Source organism: Ptychodera flava, chromosome 3, assembly GCF_041260155.1.
Source record: "Ptychodera flava strain L36383 chromosome 3, AS_Pfla_20210202, whole genome shotgun sequence".
Classification (NCBI taxonomy): Eukaryota; Metazoa; Hemichordata; class Enteropneusta; family Ptychoderidae; genus Ptychodera; species Ptychodera flava.
In genome coordinates, this window is record NC_091930.1 from 9,742,349 (window position 1) to 9,764,580 (window position 22,232).

At 40.6% G+C, this 22,232-nt stretch overlaps 2 protein-coding genes across 2 annotated transcripts; both read right to left on the minus strand.

The window, feature by feature from the left end:
- Positions 1-7,508: 7,508 nt before the first annotated feature.
- LOC139127234 (uncharacterized) lies at positions 7,509-8,978 on the minus strand. The gene has a single exon (XM_070693149.1). It carries the CDS (start codon positions 8,976-8,978, stop codon positions 7,509-7,511), a length of 1,470 nt encoding a protein of 489 aa, XP_070549250.1.
- A 6,720-nt stretch (positions 8,979-15,698) lies between these two features.
- Positions 15,699-20,558, minus strand: LOC139129516 (uncharacterized). Its single transcript, XM_070695151.1, has 2 exons — positions 20,415-20,558; positions 15,699-16,934 (listed from the first exon to the last, which is right to left on the minus strand). Exon 2 carries the CDS (start codon positions 16,921-16,923, stop codon positions 15,949-15,951), a length of 975 nt encoding a protein of 324 aa, XP_070551252.1. The 5' UTR covers positions 16,924-16,934; positions 20,415-20,558; the 3' UTR covers positions 15,699-15,948.
- Between the last annotated feature and the right edge of the window lie 1,674 nt (positions 20,559-22,232).

Genomic DNA, 22,232 nt, shown 5'->3' on the forward strand with positions numbered 1-22,232 from the left:
TTAAAAGATAACCAGCTCAAGATTCTTTTTAACTTGACATATATGCTGTTTTATTATGACGTAAATCTTGATTTAAGCAAGTCTTGTTTACTTAAATTAGAATGTAATTAACTCTCGTTTATTTGCTATTATAGACTAATATAGTCTGATGAAATATGCAAATCTGTATTTTTACAGAATTTTTTTCCATTTTTGGTCAGGCCATCCTGAAATGAGCTATCAAAGATATCCACCTTCTTCATCAATACATGTGTCACAAAAGGTTATTCTCTACATAACACAGCAGAGCTCTGTCAACTGTTGAGTCGCTTGTTTTTTTCAAAACCGCTGGTCAGACAGCTTTAATATTTGGTTTACATGTCCCTAGGATGACCGTAGTAGTGAGATAATTTCATACAGTCAGGAAATACTTAATTTTGTATCCATGTCTATAGTAGCTTCAGGGACTTTGGCCCTATGTTTCAAATAACCTCAACCAACTCCTTGACATGAAACCAACACAATCTTACGTCATGGGGACTGTATCATCAGCAATGACTTGTTTCATCAAATAGCTCAGGTACAACCTTGCACTGACAGAACACTTGGTATCAAATTGAACACTGACAATTGCCCCTTTCCAACAAACACACATAAGAACTTGAACATGATTATTCCATATGTGTGCTTATATTTCAGAATATTCAAAGATTCCCTTGGTAAAGAAGTCTTTTTACAGCAAGTTCAAGCATCAAGACGAGATGAACTAAGACAGAGATAGACAGCCATATGGAGGAAATGCAGTTCATCCGTAAAGTGTGTGGTACAGCGTTTTTGAATGATGGAGAGCTAGCAGGCAATATCAGGACATCAACAGCTGTTCATCCTCCAAATGTGTGGTAAAGGCTTTTGCTCATGAATGGTGGCTCAAAATTCATGAGGACACATACAGATCAAAAGCCTTTGACCTCAGAGTGAGTAGAAAAGTTTTGCACATAATGGAGATCTCAAAATTCAAATGAGGGCACATACAAATGAAAAGATTTTTGTCTACAAAGTGTGTGTGGTAAGAGGTTTGTTCACAAACTAACTCTCATATACGAATACATACAGATGAAAAGATATTTAAAACCAAATGTGTGTATAGGTTATGCACATAGTGCAGAAGTCAATGTCAATATGAGCATGTATACGAAGGAAAAGCTTCTCATCTGCGAAGTGTGTACTAACAGCTTTGGTCAAAATAGAGCTCTCAAAATTCATATGTGGACACATAAAAGTGAAAAGCCTTTTGTCTGCAATGTGTGTAGTAAGGGGTATAGTCACAATCGAACTGTCAAAGTTCATACGCAGACAAATGAAAAGCCTTTTGTCTGCAAAGTGTGTGGTAAGGGCTTTGGTCACAATGGAACTGTCAAAGTTCATACGCAGACAAATGAAAAGCCTTTTGTCTGCAAAGTGTGTGGTAAGGGCTTTGCTCAGAATGGAACTCTCAAAACCCATATGAGGACACATACAAATGAAAAGCCTTTTGTCTGCAAAGTGTGTGGAAAGGGCTTTGCTTATAATGCATCACTCAAAATTCATATGAGGACACATACAAATGAAAGGCCTTTTGTCTGCAAAGTGTGTGGAAAGGGTTTTGCTCACAATGCAACTCTCAAAATTCATATGAGGACACATACAAATGAAAAGCCTTTTGTCTGCAAAGTGTGTGGTAAGGGTTTTGCTCGCAATGAAACTCTCAAAATTCATATGAGGACACATACAAATGAAAAGCCTTTTGTCTGCCAAGTGTGTGGTAAGGGTTTTGCTCACAATGGAACTCTCAAAATTCATATGAGGACACATACAAATGAAAAGCCTTTTGTCTGCAAAGTGTGTGGTAAGGGCTTTGCTCAGAATGGAAATCTCAAATTCATATGAGGACACATACAAATGAAAAGCCTTTTGTCTGCAAAGTGTGTGGTAAGGGCTTTGCTCAGAATGGAACTCTCAAAATTCATATGAGGACACATACAAATGAAAAGCCTTTTGTCTGCAAAGTGTGTGGTAAGGGCTTTGCTGAGAATGGAACTCTCAAAATTCATATGAGGACACATACAAATGAAAAGCCTTTTGTCTGCAAAGTGTGTGGTAAGGGCTTTGCTGAGAATGGACATCTCAAAATTCATATGAGAACACATACAAATGAAAAGCCTTATTTCTGCCGAGTGTGTGATAAGAGCTTTAAACATAATGGAACTCTCAAAATTCATATGAGGACACATACAAATGAAAGGCCTTGTGTCTGTAAAGTGTGTGGAAAGGGTTTTGCTCACAATTCGTCTCTCAAAAGTCATATGAGGACACATACAAATGAAAGGCCTTTTGTCTGCAAAGTGTGTGGTAAGGGCTTTGCTGAGAATGGAAATCTCAAAATTCATATGAGGACACATACAAATGAAAAGCCTTTTGTCTGCAAAGTGTGTGGTAAGGGCTTTGCTGAGAATGGAACTCTCAAAATTCATATGAGGACACATACAAATGAAAAGCCTTTTGTCTGCAAAGTGTGTTGTAAGGGCTTTGCTGAGAATGGAACTCTCAAAATTCATATGAGGACACATACAAATGAAAAGCCTTTTGTCTGCCAAGTGTGTGGTAAGGGCTTTGCTCAGAATGGAACTCTCAAAATTCATATGAGGACACATACAATGAAAGCCATATGAGACACATACAAATGAAGGCTTTTGTCTGCGAGTGTGTGGAAAGGGTTTTGCTCACAATGGAACTCTCAAAAGTCATATGAGGACACATACAAATGAAAAGCCTTTTGTCTGCAAAGTGTGTGGAAAGGGTTTTGCTCAGAATGGAACTCTCAAAAGTCATATGAGGACACATACAAATGAAAAGCCTTTTGTCTGCAAAGTGTGTGGTAAGGGCTTTGCTGAGAATGGAACTCTCAAAAGTCATATGAGGACACATACAAATGAAAAGCCTTTTGTCTGCAAAGTGTGTGGTAAGGGCTTTAAATACAATGGAAGTCTTAAAATTCATGTGAGGACACATGCAAGTGTGTTGAAAGGGTTTTGCACGTAATCGAAATCTCAAAATTCATATGGGGACACATGCAAATGAAAAGCCATTTGCCTGCAATGTGTGATGTATAGGTTATGCTGAGAATGGAGCGCTCAAAATTCATATGAGGATACATACAAATCAAACGCCTTATGTCTGTAAAGTGTGTGGTAAGGGCTTTGATCAGAATGGATATCTCAAAATTCATATGAAGACACATACAAATGAAAAGCTTTGTGTCTGCAAAGTGTGTGGTAAGAGCTTTACACAAAATGGAAATCTCAAAGTTCACATGAGGACACATACAAATTGGAAGCCTTTTGTCTGCCAAGTGCGTCATAAGGGCTTTGCTGACAATGGAACTCTCAAAATTCAGGACATATAGGACATATAGTATATGTTTTTATATGAATATTGATATGTCCATTTTCTAAAAACCTTTAAAATTCAAAGACTAACATGACTTCTAGGCTCATACAATTCTTAGTCGAGTCATTAACAAATTTTGAACTCAAACTTCAATACGCACTTGGGTGCCAACAAAGCAAATTTCAATGTGCCATTTTTCAGTTCAGTGTGGAAATGGTGCAGGGTGCTCTGCCTTCCCAACCACTGATATACAAAAGAAAAGCCTTAGGTGTGGAAAGTGTGGTAAAGGCCTAACACAGAATGGATATCTGAGAGGTGTGTGATGAGGGCTTTGTTCAGATAGACTCTAAAACTCCACATGGGCATACATACAAAAGAAGACTTTATGTCTGCAAAGTATGTGGCAGTTGCCTTGCATAGAATGGACATCTGAGAAGTATGGTAATTGCTTTGTTTGGATTGACGATCTGAAAATCCACATGGGCACGCATACAAATTAAAAGCCTTGTGTTATAAAAATTGTGTTGTAATCACTTTGCTTGGAATGGATGTCTGACAATTCACATGAGAACACATATAAATGAAAGGCCTATAATCTTCAAATTTTATTGTAAGGGTTTACAGAATGGATACATCATATTTGACATAGGCATCTCTACAGAAAATGTTATTCTGTATGCCTGCAAAGTGATTGTAAGGGCTTTGCTCAGAATTGAAATGTCAAATTCATGTTAGGACACATACAAATGAAAACCTTTCTGACTGCAAAGTGTGTGGTAACGGCTCTGCTCAGAATGGACATCTCACAGTTCATATGGTCACACTGGCAGGTACAGATGAAAAGGGTTTTACCTGCACACAATGTGGTTAGGACTCTTCTCAGAATTGAAATCTGAAAATTCATGTGATGATGCATGCAAATGTAAAGCCATTTGCCTGTAAATTCTACAGTAAGGGTTTTGCACCGATTACATATCTCAAACTTTACATAAGGTTACATGCAAATGAAGAAACCTTTGTCTGAAAAGAGAACATCGTAAACATCAGTATAATTTGTGATGCACACAAAGAGCAAGCAAAGTGAGTGGCAAGGGTTTTGCACTGAGTTACATCTCAAACATCACATGAGTAAGTCTCATTCAAATAAGAATCCGTTTGTCTGCAAAATGTGTGGTGAGGGTTTGAATGATGTCTGAAAGAACGCACTCTCCTGCAATAGTAAGAATGGATTCTGAAAATTCATATCAGGTCACAGACAAATAAAAAGCCCTTTGTGTGAATGCAACCTGTGCTATAGATGTGATTTTGTTTAAATGATGTTTGCATTACCCATATTATGCAAATGAGCTTAAAATGTAAAATTGGTCAAAATTACTAACTCAACAGCTGTTGATTGCTTTTAAAATTAGTATTCTAGTACTCTAGGTGGATCTTAAACAGTTTTATAATATCATGAAGATATCTTGAATTTTGTATTTTTGCTGAATTTTTTGATTATTTTCCTCATTTTAGGTAATAATTCTCTATCTCTAAAACTGCCTGCCCAATTGCTCTCAAATTTGGGTCTGATGTTATTTTGCAAAGTTGTTTGTTACTTTTCTAAATTGCTTTTTTTTTTGAAGTACCTTGCGTACAGAAAATAATGTACCTTTTAATGTATGGAACTTATCTTGGTTATAGAAGGTGAAGGGAAAAGATCAAGGGATAACAAATGTAAACCAGAATTTCTTTTTATACAATTCGGTGAATTGTACAGAGGGAGCTTTTAAATACAGGCAATCAAAAAGGAGTATGGAAAAACGTTGATTGAGTGATTTTCTATCCCTGAGATGTGACAGTCTCTAGTTTGTGTACATGTACTTAATCTTTTTAAAGTTGTTTGTTGTAACATCATCTATGACGTGTTCATTCTGGTTCAAATGTATTACTACAGGCATGTCTTTCATATATGTCATACCATGGAAAGATGATCATTATACTGAACTCTAAGTGAAGTCATGGTTTCACCAATACGCTTTTACATTCAGTCCTAGTTATTAAGTGAAGTATATTATTGCTTTTACATGTTATATTGGTTCTAATAAAACGTATTATCATTTGTACTGTGAGCATTTTCTTGAGTTTTGCTGTCTAGCAGATATTGTGATCCCCGTGTGAACCAAATTTTGCAAATTGTACTGCTTTAGAAAGTTGTCATGAAATCACACAAAGGGTTGCCTAGGAAAAGTCAGGGGGCGACCCTTTCCCATACCTAAATATCTAAATTTTGTCCCTTTTTTAAGTCCCGCGAAGCGAGGGACTAGAAGTTAAGGTTCTGTCTGCCCATGCGCATATCATCAGCGATTCCAGAGTCGTATTTGAAGTGATCATTGTACAACTGAGCAGAAATATAGTACCCTATTGCCTCTTGATGCACGCTACTTATTTTCACATAACCTCTTAATTTAACGGCCAAAGATTCACGTTTTTGGATATTCGCAGCTACATTTTCTAAATCCGAATCTGAAGTCACTGTAAAGTAGCTGATTCCGTAAAATATCGGACTGTACCATTATTTATAGGGGCGATTTTTAGACTGTACACTGGGCATTGCACTGATTAATTGGGACCCATATGACCAATGTGAACACAGTATCTAAGGTACGATGGCGATTGATTAAAGCTACAGCTATGTTGACGTGACACATCTAAATATCGTGCAGGAAATATATCGTTTGTAAACAAGAAAGTCTCAAAGGCGCGGTTCGGACGACACCCTCCCTTTAATGCAATCCGATTAAAATTCGATGTCGAGATGGGTAGGCATTTTATGCAGTTCGTGCTGTGGACCTTAAATCTGTATTTCTAAAGTCCTTCATATTGATGGAAGAACTGTGGAAACATAGACAACAACATGATTGCGTACAAGACCGATCTATTTCTACATAAGATTTTAATCCCATCGTGATCGAAGAAACCATTTATTTGGTGAAATCAAGCTTAGATAAATTGAAGTACTTATTTTGCCACGGAAATAAAAAGGTTTTCTGATCGTTAAGAGCAATGAGAATCATGAGCTAGGTCACCTTTTCTCATAATATTTTATCGTAAGTTGAAGAAAAAGATTACTGGGAAGTTCTACTTAAAGAGGCACTCCCACTTCGTAACATTTTTAAAACACAATTGTAATGCCATCGGTCGATATTTGACGTGGCGACTGCGCGCGGATCGCGAGATATCGATAAAAACATGTCATTTCCCGAGCGTATTTTTCACATCCCGAAGTTTTACGATCGTTCTGATTATGCCCCGAAATCCCCCGAAGGCTTTTTGTTGTACTGATTGACGATATTCTAGGGAGTCCATAGTAAGTTCGAACTACGCAATTTTACCTCCCACTGCGAAGACTTTATATACAGCATTATGCCTTCACTTCAGATAAGTTTGTTTTTAAACTTCTCCTTAGTTTTTGTCGTTTTCATTATTCTCAGTCAGTTCTATTATATTTTTAACCAATACCACATAGATATCAGTTTTTACGTGTAAAATATTAGCCGCCTCTGATGACTACATTTTGTCGTCTGCCACACGGTTACGCGTGGTTCGATATAGAGCGGCCACCGCGTGGTATGCGTGCATACCACGCGGTGGCGGCCGCTATATATCAACCGCACGTATCTGTGCTAGTTACCTATGCGAATTCTGGTGGAATCAGCAAACTTTGTTTTCTGTTTTTTCTCCGAGTCAGTAAGACTCGGCTTTCCCCCACGGGTCATGACCAATCACCGACGCGAGTGGTACTGTGGCGTACAGCAGCGTTAGCGTAGACTCGTACTCCATAGCTTAGTTGACAATGGCCCCAGTGCCGAACGTTCAATCTTCGGAAGCTGAATTTAGGTGGGCCACTGGAATTCATAGTTTGGGACATGTTTTTATCGATATCTCGTGATCCGCGCGCAGTTGCCACGTCAAATATCGATCGTTGGCATTAAAAAAATGTGTTTTAAAAATGTTACCAAGTGGGAGTGCCACTTTAAGTTTCAGACTTCATTTCCGCTTCTCCTCTCAGTTTAAAACAAAAATCTCCTAACTACTTCCTGGAATAACTGCGCATGTTGATAAATTTATTCGCTCGAGCTACCCGACGTACAGATGTCCACAATGGTCGTCCAATCTTCGCTGGCCATGAATTTTCTGAGGACCTGGGCGGCACCTTCGACGCTGTGCAGCATAAGGCTCTCCTGGCCGGCCGTCAACAGGTGTTTCGCGTTCTCTATGCTCCTGCAGAGCAAGGCTATCTGCTCATGTACTTCCTCATCCGTCAGATCAGAAACATCCTGTACCGCAATTAGTTCACCATTGTCGGCGGCATCTTCGTTTACGCGGGCAGTCTCAATGTCAGCCGAATTGAAGACCTTTGCAGCACCGTTCAGCTCGGCCTCCACCGTGTTATCATCGGCGTTTTCAACTCCATCTTCCACGGTGTTGAATTCGGAGTGATGATTATTGCCACAAAGTTCAGCAATAGCTGTCTTGTCTTCCTCGCTGAGATTCTCAACAAACACTGTAAACTCTGCAACGAGGCGCACAGTGGCCAGAAAGATGTTGTTTTCCACAACTTCTCGTGCGGCAACACTCTCGAGCGCTTCGCAAAAACTCACGATATCCTCTGTTGTCTGTGGCAATGTAAGCGAAGCAGAGGCCACAAAGTTGGCATCAGCTTCTTCTACATTGAGCTCTTCAAGATCTTCAGCAGTACCCATATCAACTTCTGCATTTGCTAGGTCTGTTTCTTGTCCTATACCCTCATCAGCGACATTTTCCACGTTTGCAGTCTCGACGCCATTCGCAGATTGGTCATTGACTTGATCAAGTGAGGCTTCTGTGTCCAGAACGTTGTAGGTGTGTTCGTGAACATGACCTGCCTGTTCATTGATGATCAGTCGTTCTACCTTTGCAGCGCCCTCAGATTGCTCAAATGTCTGGTGCTCATGGACATGTCCTGCCTGTTCATTGGTCAGTTGTTCTGTCTGTGCAGCGCCCCCAGACTGCTCAAATGTCTGGTGCTCATGGACATGTCCTGCCTGTTCATTGGTCAGTTGTTCTGTCTGTGCAGCGCCCCCAGACTGCTCAGAAGTCTGGTGCTCATGGACATGTCCTGACTGCTCATTGGTCAGTTGTTCTGTCTGTGCAGCGCCTCCAGACTGCTCAGAAGTCTGGTGCTCATGGACATGTCCTGCCTGTTCATTCACCAGTTGCTCAGCAGCAGCGCCCTCTACGTCTACGCTTTTGGCTGCCTCGGCTGTCTCATCTATGGCATTCTGGTCGGCTAGCATTTCCAAGGCATCTGCGGCTTGTTGATTCGATGACCTCTCTGACATGATCATGGCCATGTCATGTTGGTCACACATACGCTGCACCTGACTGGCGAGGCGAGACATCGCCTGCACGAGGGCGCCAATCACATGTTGCCTTTCTTCGTGAGCCAGACTCTCGTCAGAGACCTCTGTCAGCATCCCCAGCGGGTGACAGGAGGCAGGAATAACGGCAAAAGAAGTTACAGCCACAAGTAGAAGCACTCTCAACGATTTCATGTCTGCAATGGTCTTTGCTTTTCAGTGTCCCTGAAATGACAAGAGTGGTAAAAATACGTGAATTTTGGTCTGTTGCTTAGTATGAGAGTCCCGCATACACTTTTACTGCAGTTTATCATTCTAACAAAATCGCTTATAGATCAAATGGCCGATTTCTTAGCAGCGAACAAAATTCTTGGCGGCGGCGGACGAGGAGAGTCCAGGCGATATTTTGCATCATCTGCGGACGTGTAAATTTTCAAAGATTGCGGCAATGAAAAAAAGGTGTGACGGGTTGGCAGGGTGTGGTCATTTTCGGCGCTGCCGAGGGATAGGACAGCAGTTTCAGCACAGTCACCTGTGGTCTATTCCGCTTTGCGTCTTTGCGCCCCATAGACGTGTGTACATATGCCTGAGAAGAAGACCTACACTCATCTGTGGGGCGCATAGACGCAAAGTGGAATAGACCACAGGCGACTGTGGTTTCAGGCGGAGAGAGGGCAGTGTGGAATTTCCTTGACCAGCAGTGGCCGATAAAAGGGGAACCTGGTGAGCGGAAAGGCTAGCAACGACAGCTTTGTGAATTCCAGTGGATCACACTCTCTCCACGGTATTTTCATTTTGCACAAAATGCCTTCGAGTATAATATTCACAGCAACAAAACTATATCTCCGCTCTCAATAACCTGGAATCAAGTACTTCTAAATTCAGTATTGTTACAGCAGATTACGGTGGAATGACCGTGACCCAATCGAAAAAGAAGTAATTAAAACGGCCGCCCGGAATTTCCGACCTCTGGTTTCGCCCACCCCGAGAATACAGCACCGATTACAATGCGGGTACCCTTCAAATGCCCTGTGCTAAAGCAAAGAAAACTCCCGCTTTCGAACATTACTGAATACATTTAATAAACTGTTTGCATTTAAGAGCCTCTGAGTGGTCCGGAAACGATTAAAATAACGAGCTTGTTTTCGCAAATGCTGGTACCAACGTACTTTTTAATTAACAAGTTTTGGAATTCCGTCGCACGGAGCATGTGCGGGATAGCGCGACCTAGGCAATCTATTATCATCGCACGTTTTTGACAATTAAGTGAAAGTCAACCGCCAAATCGACTGCAGTTGGGCAATACATGTATGTCAACATCACGTACACCTGATGTACGATATTTTAATTTCTGTCCAGGGCGATGCTGCTCTACTCGAAACGGTTTTAACTGCTGTGACCGAGACTAAAGATCGTCGGCCTACTGCAAGTGTGTCCTCCGGGACAGTTACTCGATTTATATCACAAGCGACAAAGGTAACCCAAGCAACAATGGACAAATCAGTCGTATGGATATTTTAGTCAGTTTCATGTTCGGCTCTTAAAATACCCTATAGCTTAACTGACATCGCAAACGGGAAAATATCTTCGTTTTTCGAGTTAAAATAATAGAGAGAACGTGCCAAAATAGTAACGCCATCGAGGAGACGCTCTTGATTTGGCAAAATGCGTAAAAATACTTGGATAATATTTACAAAAAATTTAGTGAATATTCAAAAAGAAGAATGTCATAAAAAGACTATCTGTTATTGACAAACGTCCAAATTTGTACTCACGATGCCGATATGATGCTAAATTTTAAAAAGTGATGTAACTCTTATAACGGTTTCGTTGTTTTTTAGGCAAGATGGGTGCACACCAATTCTTATCTTTCTTCTCCGTAAGGTAGAACGCACCTCGGGGACAGACATTCGGACTCTCCAACTTTTACAATTCTCTTCTGATATACCACATGTGGGGGTTCATTTTAAAGCTCTTGGTGAAAGAAAACTTTTCACCGGCTTAGTTTTTCGAAATTCGAAAATTTTATTTTTCTCCATAGAGTTAACACAGGGATGGCGGCCATTTTGAATTTCTAATATCGGTAAATCTTGGGTAATTTGTTTCTCTAGTACAAAAATTTGCACGGTGACCCCCTATTTTTATTCTTGATTTTGAAAGAGAATGATTGAAAGATCCCTTGAGGAAAGTTAGAGCAAAAGTTTAAGTCTTTCACTTTCGAGGTGCATACTGCATTTTAAGATTGGATTTGATATGACAAATCAGTGTGTACAATATGCAATATCATTGCTGTTACCATGACCTAGTCAGAATAAAATCCGTTTTCAACAATATCAGGCATGTATAGGCTGTGTTGAAAGGAGAACAGTTGGCTCTTCGGTAAGAATCGGGAGACTTAATTTAAAATGACATTTCCTGCTCTCTTATCCTGTGCACATTGCAAGAGGGCCACCAGCGAACTACGGGGCAGCTGTGGCTTTGAGCCATTTTACCCATGTATGAATCTGAAGAATATGGAAATTAATCATTCTAATCTAAACTTAATTTGTCGTCAAATGGTATGTCTCCTGCCATTCCTTTACTTCGACTGCATTAAATTCCATTACAACGATTATACAGGTTCAGCGGTATCAGAAAATGAGGTAGAACATGCTATCTCGAAATTTGTATCGGCTTATTTGACATTCTGCTCTGAAATACTTCGGCTATCGCTGATATTATCATACGTTCCACATTTAAACAGGAATGTAAACTCTAGAACTTAACCGTCTTGACTGGACGTGGAAATTTTACGCAAAAATTAGCGTCTTATGACATCCTGTTTACCTGTAAAATGCTATGTCCCGGATATCGATCATAGAGTACCTTTTAAAAAATTGTCGCGCTTTGCCTTGGCCGTAGGCAGTAGAAAATTCACTACGTTCTCGATATCGAACTCACCCATTCACCAAGCGAAGACATCACAGTCAAAACCGCTCTGTCATAAATCCCCGCCTGACCGAGATAAAAGTTGTTAATAGTTTTCTCACTGCGATAACGTGTGGATATTTAGTAATATTCAGGTGACTCAGCGAACAAAAAAAGCGATTAAAGTGCTTTTAATTTTGACCTGAGACATCCGCAACTTTATGATTTTTGATTCATCTTTCTGATATCATATATACTTTAACGATTGTGGTGTATGTAAAGCCCAACATTTATTTCTATACAATTTCAAAACGTGAAAATGTCCTTGAAATGTAACCGTAAGCAACTAAATACCTACGCTTATGTTTCAGTTTGTGACAGAGTTCCATCAGGTAATGAAAATGTCGTTTTAAAGTTACAGTACGCGCCACGAAAGTAAGACTTAAACTTCCGCTCAAATTTCCGTCAAGGATTCTTTCAAGCATTCATGACTTTTGAAATCAACTGAGAATAAAAATCTGGGAGTCATTGTGCAAATTTGGAACTCGAGAAAAGTTACCAGAGAGTTATCGAAATTTGAAATTCAAAATGGCCGCCATCCGTGTGTTAACTCTATGGAGAAAGATAAAATTTTCAGTTTTCAAAATAAAACTAAGACGGTGAAAGTTTTTCTTACTCAAAGGGCTTCAAAATGAAGAATTTAAAAAGTCTGAGATTCTAAATATCTCCCGAGGCGCATTCTAAACGTTAATAATTCCTGAGCTTTGATGACAACAACGTAATTTATATTCACTATCACCTACTTGTTGCAATCTTCTGAGCGACACCGATTACAATCGTCAGTGTCCAATTTCTCTGCAGCCGCCTTACGTCAACAATCACCACCGAAGGCAGTGTCCAGTCTCCTGACGTTGTTCCTACCAAATGCCAAGTTTCCTCTCGGTATGGTGTGGCTTTTATACTCGTTTTGTCGCCCATTCATCACAAGCGCTTATTATTTTTGCATGAATATCTCAATTAATCAGACAAGATGTACTCGGTACCGGTAACTTTCTGCACGCTGTAATCACGCTGACATGAAAACATCCTGATCCCTGATTCCCATTCGGCGAGTTGCGAAGAGCCAGATTATAGCTTCCGGGCTGGCTTGTGAACTTTGACCTCATCCCTTACACCACCGTGCTTTCATGGTCCCGTACGGTGGAGCGTCGTACCATGTAAAATCACATCGTTACATGCAACGATGTGATGGCCCTGAATTCAAGGGTGGCGGGGTGCTGTTGGAGAGTTGTTCATAGGGCGTCTCGGGGACACGACACATTTACGATGCGAGAAATCCCAATACGAAATCAGAACTTACTGCGAAACCACGGGCGCCTGTAGTCTAGCTAAGCTTAGTCTGTTTCATCGATCGATTATCTGCTCGATCTATCGATCGCGTACTCTCGATCTAACCTCCATGGCAGCGGCCGAAGGCAGATTGGCTAAGCAAGCGATAGATCAAGCAGACAGTCGATCGATCAAGCAGACTACCTAGCCCAAGGGCGGCTTTGTGCGAATCCCGGCGGCGGCACTCACTGGATGGCTGGGTACCCACATCCTTGTTCCGCAAAATTTCAAAACATCTGTTATCTGGGCCATGGGATGTTTCAACAAAATCACACCCATATTTCGAGAAATATCGGAGTAAGTAAGACCGAGGAAACCCCCTTTACAACATCGATGAGAGGGAGAGATGTTTTCCCCATTCAGTCACTGGCGAGTGAATGTCGTACGGAGCACGGTTGCTGTCCCTCCACCGTGACGAAGGCGCCGTGTTCAGAGCACTGGCATGGCTGTGTACATCGAAGGTTTCAAAGCCGTGTCATTTCAAGTATAAACGTTACAAAGTACCCCCTTTTGTGGACCGTGAGTCGTGACGATCAAGTGAGAAAGACCCCTTCGGGAACACGCACGGAAAGTCATTTCCCGGGCCGTGCGACTGCCATCACCGGGACGCGACATAGATCTGCATGATGACAAATTCAATATAAAAAAAACAACAACAAAAACCAAAAGTCGCAAATAAAACATTACTTTTCGTATTTTATAAATGATCTGGCAATTTCTATTGTGTATGCAACAATGGCGTTGGATTGCGAAATTAAAAATTTGATTAGTGATTATAAGGCTTCTAGATTAACTCGCTTTATGATAAATACATACTATGCATAAATTACAAGTATTCACTTTAATGGTAAGGCCAGAGAAAAAATAACTTTCATCGGTTTTTCGGCAAAGCTAACTACAGAGGCGGTGAGTGAATTTTTCTTTATTTTTTTTTTATGACCCAGCAAAATCTCCCTGTAGCTGCCCTGTTATTCATAACCTGGAGTCTAGATTTTACGCACTGCCTACAATAATTAAGGTATTGCATATACAGGAGTGTTGATAGAACAAATTCTGAGTTTCCTCATGCTCACAAGAGGAAACAAAAAACTGTAAAAATATGCACAACAAAAATGCCCTATATTTGCCACATTAAAAAATTGAAAAAAAAATCAAAATTGGCAAAATTAAAACCGGTGATTCCGACCGACGAACAATATTATCCTCCCTGATCTGAACACTAGACTTTCCGTATCTGTCTGAACTTGCTTACGTTCAGACAACTTGAACTTAAGGTAATATGCACCTCGAAAGTGAAAGACTTAAACTTTTGCTCTAACTTTCCTCAAGGAATCTTTCAATCATTCTCTTTCAAAATCAAGAATAAAAATAGGGGGTCCCCGTGCAAATTTGGTACTAGAGAAATAAATTACCCAAGATTTACCGATATTAGAAATTCAAAATGGCCGCCATCCCTGTGTTAACTCTATGGCGAAAAATAAAAATTTTCGAATTTCAATAAACTAAGCCGGTGAAAAGTTTTCTTTCACCAAGAGCTTTAAAATGAACCCCCACATGTGGTATATCAGAAGAGAACTGTAAAAGTTTGAGAGTCGGAATGTCTGTCCCCGAGGTGCGTTCTACCTTAACATTGCCGCCAATGTAATACTTTATCATTGACGGTGAAAATTACATGCTGATACTGCTTCCTCGTCGAATCCTTGCGTAGCACAAGCTGGCACCAGTCGAAAAATCTAATCAGCCAATACCGCTCATTAACTGTGACGTCACTTCCTGTAAGAGCGTAATCCCACGAGTCATCATGACATGCCAGTTCTTTTCGAGTTGTGCAAACCCTGATACTAGTCAGACACATCCCTAAATATGCTTTCTGCCAAATAGCCTAGAGTCATTTGGTTTTTTTTTCAAGATACGTGTGTCTCTGAAATTTTATCACAAGACATAGATGTGCTGATAAATTTGGTCATCAGTGTGGATATCAACTAATTCGGTCATTTATAAACTACAATTGTGTGGAACACAATATTTCGGTGCATTTCAGTTGCAGAGAGAGGGGGAACGGACAGACAGGACGGGAGGAATGTACACAAGTGACAGTGAGCCAGATTTGCGGGTAGGCATGAGAATGGGGTGGTGGGGGTATAGACTGAAAGATTCAGTCGTGTGCGGGCCCTGTAAAGGGTCGTAGGTCGCAGTGCGCCGGAGCGCCCGCACATGACTGAATCTTTCAGTCTAGAGGGAGTACAGCAGTAAGAGACAGAGATGGACAGACAGACAGGCAGACACAGTAGTACGGGAGGAGGCCACAACAGTGAGAGACAGAGACGGGCATCACAGCAGGAAGACACAGACAGGGCGGGAGGAGGGTACAACAGTAAGGCAGTAAGACAGTAAGACAGGGAAAGACAGATAGAAATACGTCCAGCACAGTAGAAAAAAGAGTCAACAAGGAGAGGGGAAAATAAAGATAGACAAGGAGACACAGAAAAAAATTACAAAGGAGCGGGAGATACTGGTCGAGGTAAATTAAGAGGCGATAGGGATACAGCGCCTAAAAATAGAAGATACAAAAATCTGACGTAGTTCTTGGAAACATAAATCACAAGACAATATTCAGTGTATTTTCTTATGATTTATATATTTATTCTCATTTGATCTGCAACAAACGAGCAGCCAAAATCTACAAACAAAAAGATAAAAAAGTACAAAAACAACGGAAAAATCGAGGTCTCTTTGTTGGAATGTTATCACTTGCAATCAAGCTCACTACAAGAAGAGGTAAAAGAGTTAAATAGACATATGTAAATGTTCATAATGACGTAATCAAATTTACGTCATCAGTGCTACTCGCTAATTACATCAAAGGTATCTATTGCATGCCAGACAATTGCATTAAAGCTTTCTTCAACTCCATAATTTCATTCTCAAGGTCGTTCCCGCCATTCTCCATTTCTCCCTCACGACCATGCTTCATTGGCTTCATTCCCATTCCATGTTCCATTTCCTGTCCCTTTCTCATGTGTCCCATTTTCATTCCGGGCTTCATTCCCATGCCAGGTGTCATTGGCTCCATTCCCATGTCTCCCTCTCTTTCCATTCCACGGTCCATTCCCATACCCGGTGTAATGGCATCCATTCCTCCATCCATTCCCATTCCTCCATCCATTCCCATTCCTTTGTTCATTTTCATTCCGCGCTTCATTCCCATGCCAGGCGTCATCGCCTCCATTCCCATCATTCCTTGCATCATCGGCTCTATTTGTGTGATAGCGTTGGTCATCTCTTCACCGTCACCCATCATGGGCATTCCAGTCGCATCCATGTCTTCCATATCACCATGATGATCATGGTGGTGATGGTGATGATGATGCCCCAAGACGCTGATCAACAACTCCACGATCAACTTTCTGAACTCCGACATCAGGATTCTTAATTCCATAATCTCTCTCTCGGTCATGTGTTTCATGGAATGCTCCATCTTCAACATTCCATCGACCATCACCATCATCATGCACATCTTCCGGATCATCATCATTTTCTCCATTTCTTCTCCTCCGTCTTCCCCCATCATCGGATTCATATTCATATCCATATCCATATCCATATCCATGTCGTCCATGTTCATGCCCGAATCCATCATCATCTTCATCATCATGTTGGGCATGGTTGACTCCATGTTCATATTCATGTTCGGATCCATATTCATATTCATGTCCTCGGTCATGCCCATGTCCATGTCGTTGGCGTCGGCGGTACGCTTGTCTCGACTGCGAGGCAGAACGCGGCTGTAGCAGGAGTGCAGGACGACCAAGAAGCAGACGACAAAGATTAAATGATGCCTCATTTTGGTGGTTTCTGCAAAGAGAATGCGAACGCCGAATTAGAATCATACTTAAAAGTATTTGCCTTGTAAAAATTATCTACCGTGACAAATTACCTTGTTGCGTCGTGCCTTTGACATGCAGTCAAAGTCTAGCCTCCCCATACTATGACGTATTTATTTAGTGGTTGACACGTGAAGCTTGTCTAATACGTGGAAAGTTAATATTTTGTCAACGCTTGAAGTATTCATACTTGAATACGGATACGACCGAGGCACCGTAGACTTGGTTCAAGTCTGTGATTTGTGAATGTTTGAGTGGAGTGAACGCAATGATTTGTATTTTGCTCTCATGTGAAACGCGCGCGTGAGTGGACGCGATGAGTAGGGTGAACGCGATGAGTGGAGTGAACGCTATACAGCGGAGTTTCACCCGGCAGAAACTAACTCACTACTGCGCAGACTCAAACGTGACGCATTCAATCGCTGGGAAAACCTGGCGTGAGCTGCCAAATTCCGGATAGGTTTGTACGAAATAGGAGAGACACAAGAGAAACTATTATAAATGATTTTATTTTTTAAAATTCACCGACTTGAACCAATACGACCGAGGCACCGTAAAAGCGCAATAACATCACAGTGGTTCAGTGCATCACGGCAGTCAATATCGATGGAACTTTGATCTTATCGATGCAATTTTGTGCAAAAAACACTCGAGTTATTAACAGCATCAAATGTTAGTATTGAAGCACAGAGGCAGGAAGAAAGAAACTACCTCCATGATTTGAAGGTAACATGCATTTAGAGCAATGGCATGGTTTGCTAGTATGTTATCCCTACATGGCATGTTAAATTTGAATTTTCGTTGGCTCTCTTTTTGGACAGATTTCCTCCAAGTCTGCGGGCATATACCTATCGAAACATGATAAATTTATGGAGTAAATTTGAGCAGACTGTCGCGTTACTGCCTGCTGCGTATGGTGAACGCGTTGGCCCACACCAGCCAATAACTATACTGCCGAGAAAAGCAAGGGACTTTGGGCCCGCCAGTCCACAGTGGGTCGAGGGACTGTGGCAAGTGTATCGTTTCAAGAGCATGTAGGCTGTTGGTTACGAAATCATTCACAGTATGTAACGACGGTTGACACGAGATTGAAAACAATAACAAATGCTGGTAGATTCTCATCTTTTGCGAACTATCGTGTTGCGCAAAGGGAATAACGATTTAATAGTCAATCACATCCGAGTGAATATGTTGATAATTCGCAACCCGCATGTGTTCACCACCATTCGTAGCAAGTCATTGCTGGATCCTTTGTGAACGCTATAAATTACCCGGGTAAAATGTTAGCATGGATAACAAAACGCCTTCAGTGGTGGCGCTTCACACACTAGCGGGACAGGTGCCGTTTTGTAATAGGCGCCTTGACAAACGGACTGATTTTTGAGTGAAACGAGTATTGACTGCTTTGAAAAAGCACTTCTGGGTAGTTGCCTATACCCCATATCATTGGCGCCAACATTTAGACGCTTTTTGACCTATTCACAAGTATCAACTCGCACTTTACATAACCAGATTGATGAATGTAACGACACGTAATAAGAGGTTGGTGATACCACACATAGGGATTTGAAGATGTGCAATTTTTAAGTCAGAGCAATAAAAATACAAACAGTGGGCAAGCTTTTTCGTAAGCGGTGAACATTCCGTTCTAAAAAATTGTAGACCGTACAGAATTATTGACGTAAAGGGAAAGTGGGGTAGAGCCATATTTCTTTGATTCTTTGGTTAGTCTGATATGCGGTATCACAATTTGACACTTCCTGGTTTGATGACGATATTTGCGCGGCAAAATTTCTGTTAGGCCAAAAAAAAGAAATGTTTCTGGTCAGCGCGCGCGTCACTTGAACAACAGCGCGTCACCTTTTTTTTCTGTTGTGGCCGGCGGCCGTGGCTGACACCAAACCAAAATGGCTGAAGAGAAAGACAAAATTCTTTGTGGGGAATGATCAGTGACTGCATGAATAGTATAATATGTGACTATATTGATAAAACTATAAAACTGACCCTCCTCCCTCCCTTGAGGCAATAAAAAATAAATAAAATGCGCGTCACCGCACCATTTTTAAAGGAAGACCTGACCAGAAACATTTCTCTTTTTTTGGCCTTATGCCGCGCCTTTCGATCTCCAAAGTTCCATTTTATTTCTGACCTATACGCGCGCTCGATGCTCACGGCCTCTTTACTTAGGGGCAGTAGATAATTAAAACACACGCATGGTGAACGCAATTTAAGTGTTAGTGTGGTGTGGCTATATTTCGATACCGTGCGCAATTAAAAATCGCACTATAAATTCATTTATATCGCAACTTTCCGCTACACGTTTTATGCATCGCGAAAATATCGCACTACATTCAATTTTTGAGTGTACCAGATCAGTACAGTGCGGCACCGGCGCTACACCAACATTCTTTTTTGACATACATGTGATTCAGCGTACGAGTGAAAAAACGTAATAATCATTTTGGATACATCGTTTCAATTCATCGGCATTGTTGAGTTGGCGCTGAACAAAGATTGATTTTAGAGCGGGGGGGGGGTAGCGCATGCGTTATTACATAGCGACATAATTACCGATAGTAGGATGCTAATATGATACAGAATGAGGCTTGGTTCGCAAGAAACATGCGCATCTCGTCAAAGTTTTCTTCACTAGTTATTCGTAAAGAACATTAACATGAATAATTCGAAAAGAATCCCCGCACTGCTATGTCAAAACACTTGTACCAATCGCACAATAAAATTTCAGTTTGTAAACATTGTTTCTAGGTTGGAGTTTGAAAATCAAGGTCTCTGTTGAGCATTGACATCCGCCACGTAATATTCGACCGCAAATTTACAAGAGGAGTAATTTCCATCACAAAAAATATACCAATAAATTAAATAAAGTAAAATTAAACTACAATTGATAAAATTACGCTTACATTATCGTGTATCTACATTGTGACAATAATTTCAGTTTATTAGACACAAATTTATGATTTAGAATTTGATAATTGAAGTTTAATAATTTAGAATAGATCGTTTATTTTTACAAAGAGTCGTAGTAAGATATTTCAGTAATTTTTCGATCGAGCTCGACACTTAGTCGACGTAGCGAATACTTCACAGTTTAAACAAAGCAAACGAAATAAATTACTGTTTTGGTAAGGCGTCGAAACCTTTAAAGTTCAAACCTATATCCTATATTTCGATTTACAAATTTAGTCGTGGCATGACTTTAGCCGAATTTGCAATTTTGTTAGCTGCATAACAACAATGAAAGTGATCGAATTTCCTGACATGCGGCTGCTTTTTCGTTTCCCAAAGGCATGATGATACCGAATAAACGCACGTATTTCATTTGTTAGATTTACCGTAGATTGTCTACACTGATATCGATCGCATTACATGCAGCCGTGAAGAAAGACAATGCCAAAAAAGTAAAATCTTCGGCCAAAGAGCAAAGTCTTACCTTGAAGACGATATGTGAATCTTGCGCACGTCACAGTGTATGTAGGGCAGTTACCATCTACCGTCTAGGAACGTTCAATGAACGCATCATTATTTATATCACAAGCGGCTCTAATAATAAATCAGTAGGAAAGTTATACTGGTAGCACGTCAATTCCAAAGAATGATGTCACCCCTCATGTCGCATTTTGATATATAATTGACCTTTATCATCCATTATTGACATTCACACTTTGCCCATTTTACCCGCATACACTGGCCAAAATGCCAGGCGACATTTTTCGTTGTCCCTTGTTAGTCACCGATATTGAAGAGTAATGTGCGACAAAGAGTTTGGAAAAAAAGTTTCATTCAGTTTTAGCGCGTTTGTTGTATTGCGCCATCATGCAAATATCATACACTATTCCGAAAGTCCCATAAATTTGAAAAATTAAATGAGCGGGAAAGGTGGGGGTGGTGACTTTGAAAAGAATAGCAGTGAGTTGTATTTTGGAGAAGGTCTGCCATAAAGGACATTGGCACTGATTCGTTGTGCCATAATTAGAACAAGAATAAAGCAAATCACGATGACTCGGTAGATGCTTGAAAGCGAGAGGTCAAATTGCTAATTATTATATAACAATACGACAACATGATACGTAAGCCCCATGTCGACCCCATTGTTCTTGCCCGCGGGTCAAATTTCTGCAAACGGTAAAAAATGGCGCGCAGACGCGATCGTTCACAATGCGACGGGCGCAGTGCCTCGAAGATGGCGGTGGCAGAACAATTGATTTTACTCAGGTGTGAAACGCTTCTGTGATTTTTAGACACAGCGGTATAGTGACAGTTCCACTCACAATTAATTGATCATTTTGCGGCGTCACTATGATAGGTAAACAATGCAGTCACATGTTTTTTTTTCCTACCCGCTTTTTTTGCAGCAGCCAAGAAATTACATGACCCAAGGTCTGAAAAATCAGCCGACAGTGATCTATACATTTGGTAACAATGTTTGGTAATGCGTGCGACTGCTACTTTCCTCTGACCGAGGACATACCCGGTCCCATGTATTTATTACGAATTTAAAAGGGATTATGAGATTATGAAAATGGATTAAGATCATGTATTTATATCGAATTTAAAAGGGATTTAAGATCTCACATAGTGATACCGTAACATAACTTACAAGAGAAAGTAAATTTTGCTCTGTTGCAATTGCTCATAAGGCCGAACAAAAAAACATTGTGCTCTCAGTGTTCCGATAACCCGACCTACCCTATTTTTACCTGCCGACCCTAAACTTTTTAGGGCTACGTAAACACGGACTAGGAAGTAACAGCAGAGAAAGGAAAAACCCGTAAAATCACGCGTTCGTTACTTGGCATTTGATTTTTGCTTGAACGAGGATGTCTTTTATGTTTTTATTCTTTTTATGTGTATGATGCATTTTTCTGGACATGTTTTGGCCAGTGTTTGATCGCCCTGAACCCCTGAAAAATGCATATTTCAAAACAAAAATATTTCGGAAAAAAAATCCCTGCCGACCTATTAGCTACCTAGCCTATGTTTGTAAAACATGTTGTCATCGGAACAGCACAATTTATTTTTTTTCGCCTAAGTTATGCCGTGCGCAAATCGTTGAATATCATGATCCTTTCGAAGCCTCTTTAAATCTTGAGAAAATATTTTATTTCTACTCAACTAGTTCTTTAAAACACTTTATCTATTTACAGGTAAATTGCGACGTCAAACTCTAATACTGATCAATTTCAGCGATTTTTTAAAAAAAAAGTTGTCGACGTCAGTCTAAATGATAAAACTATGGTGGCAATTTTGG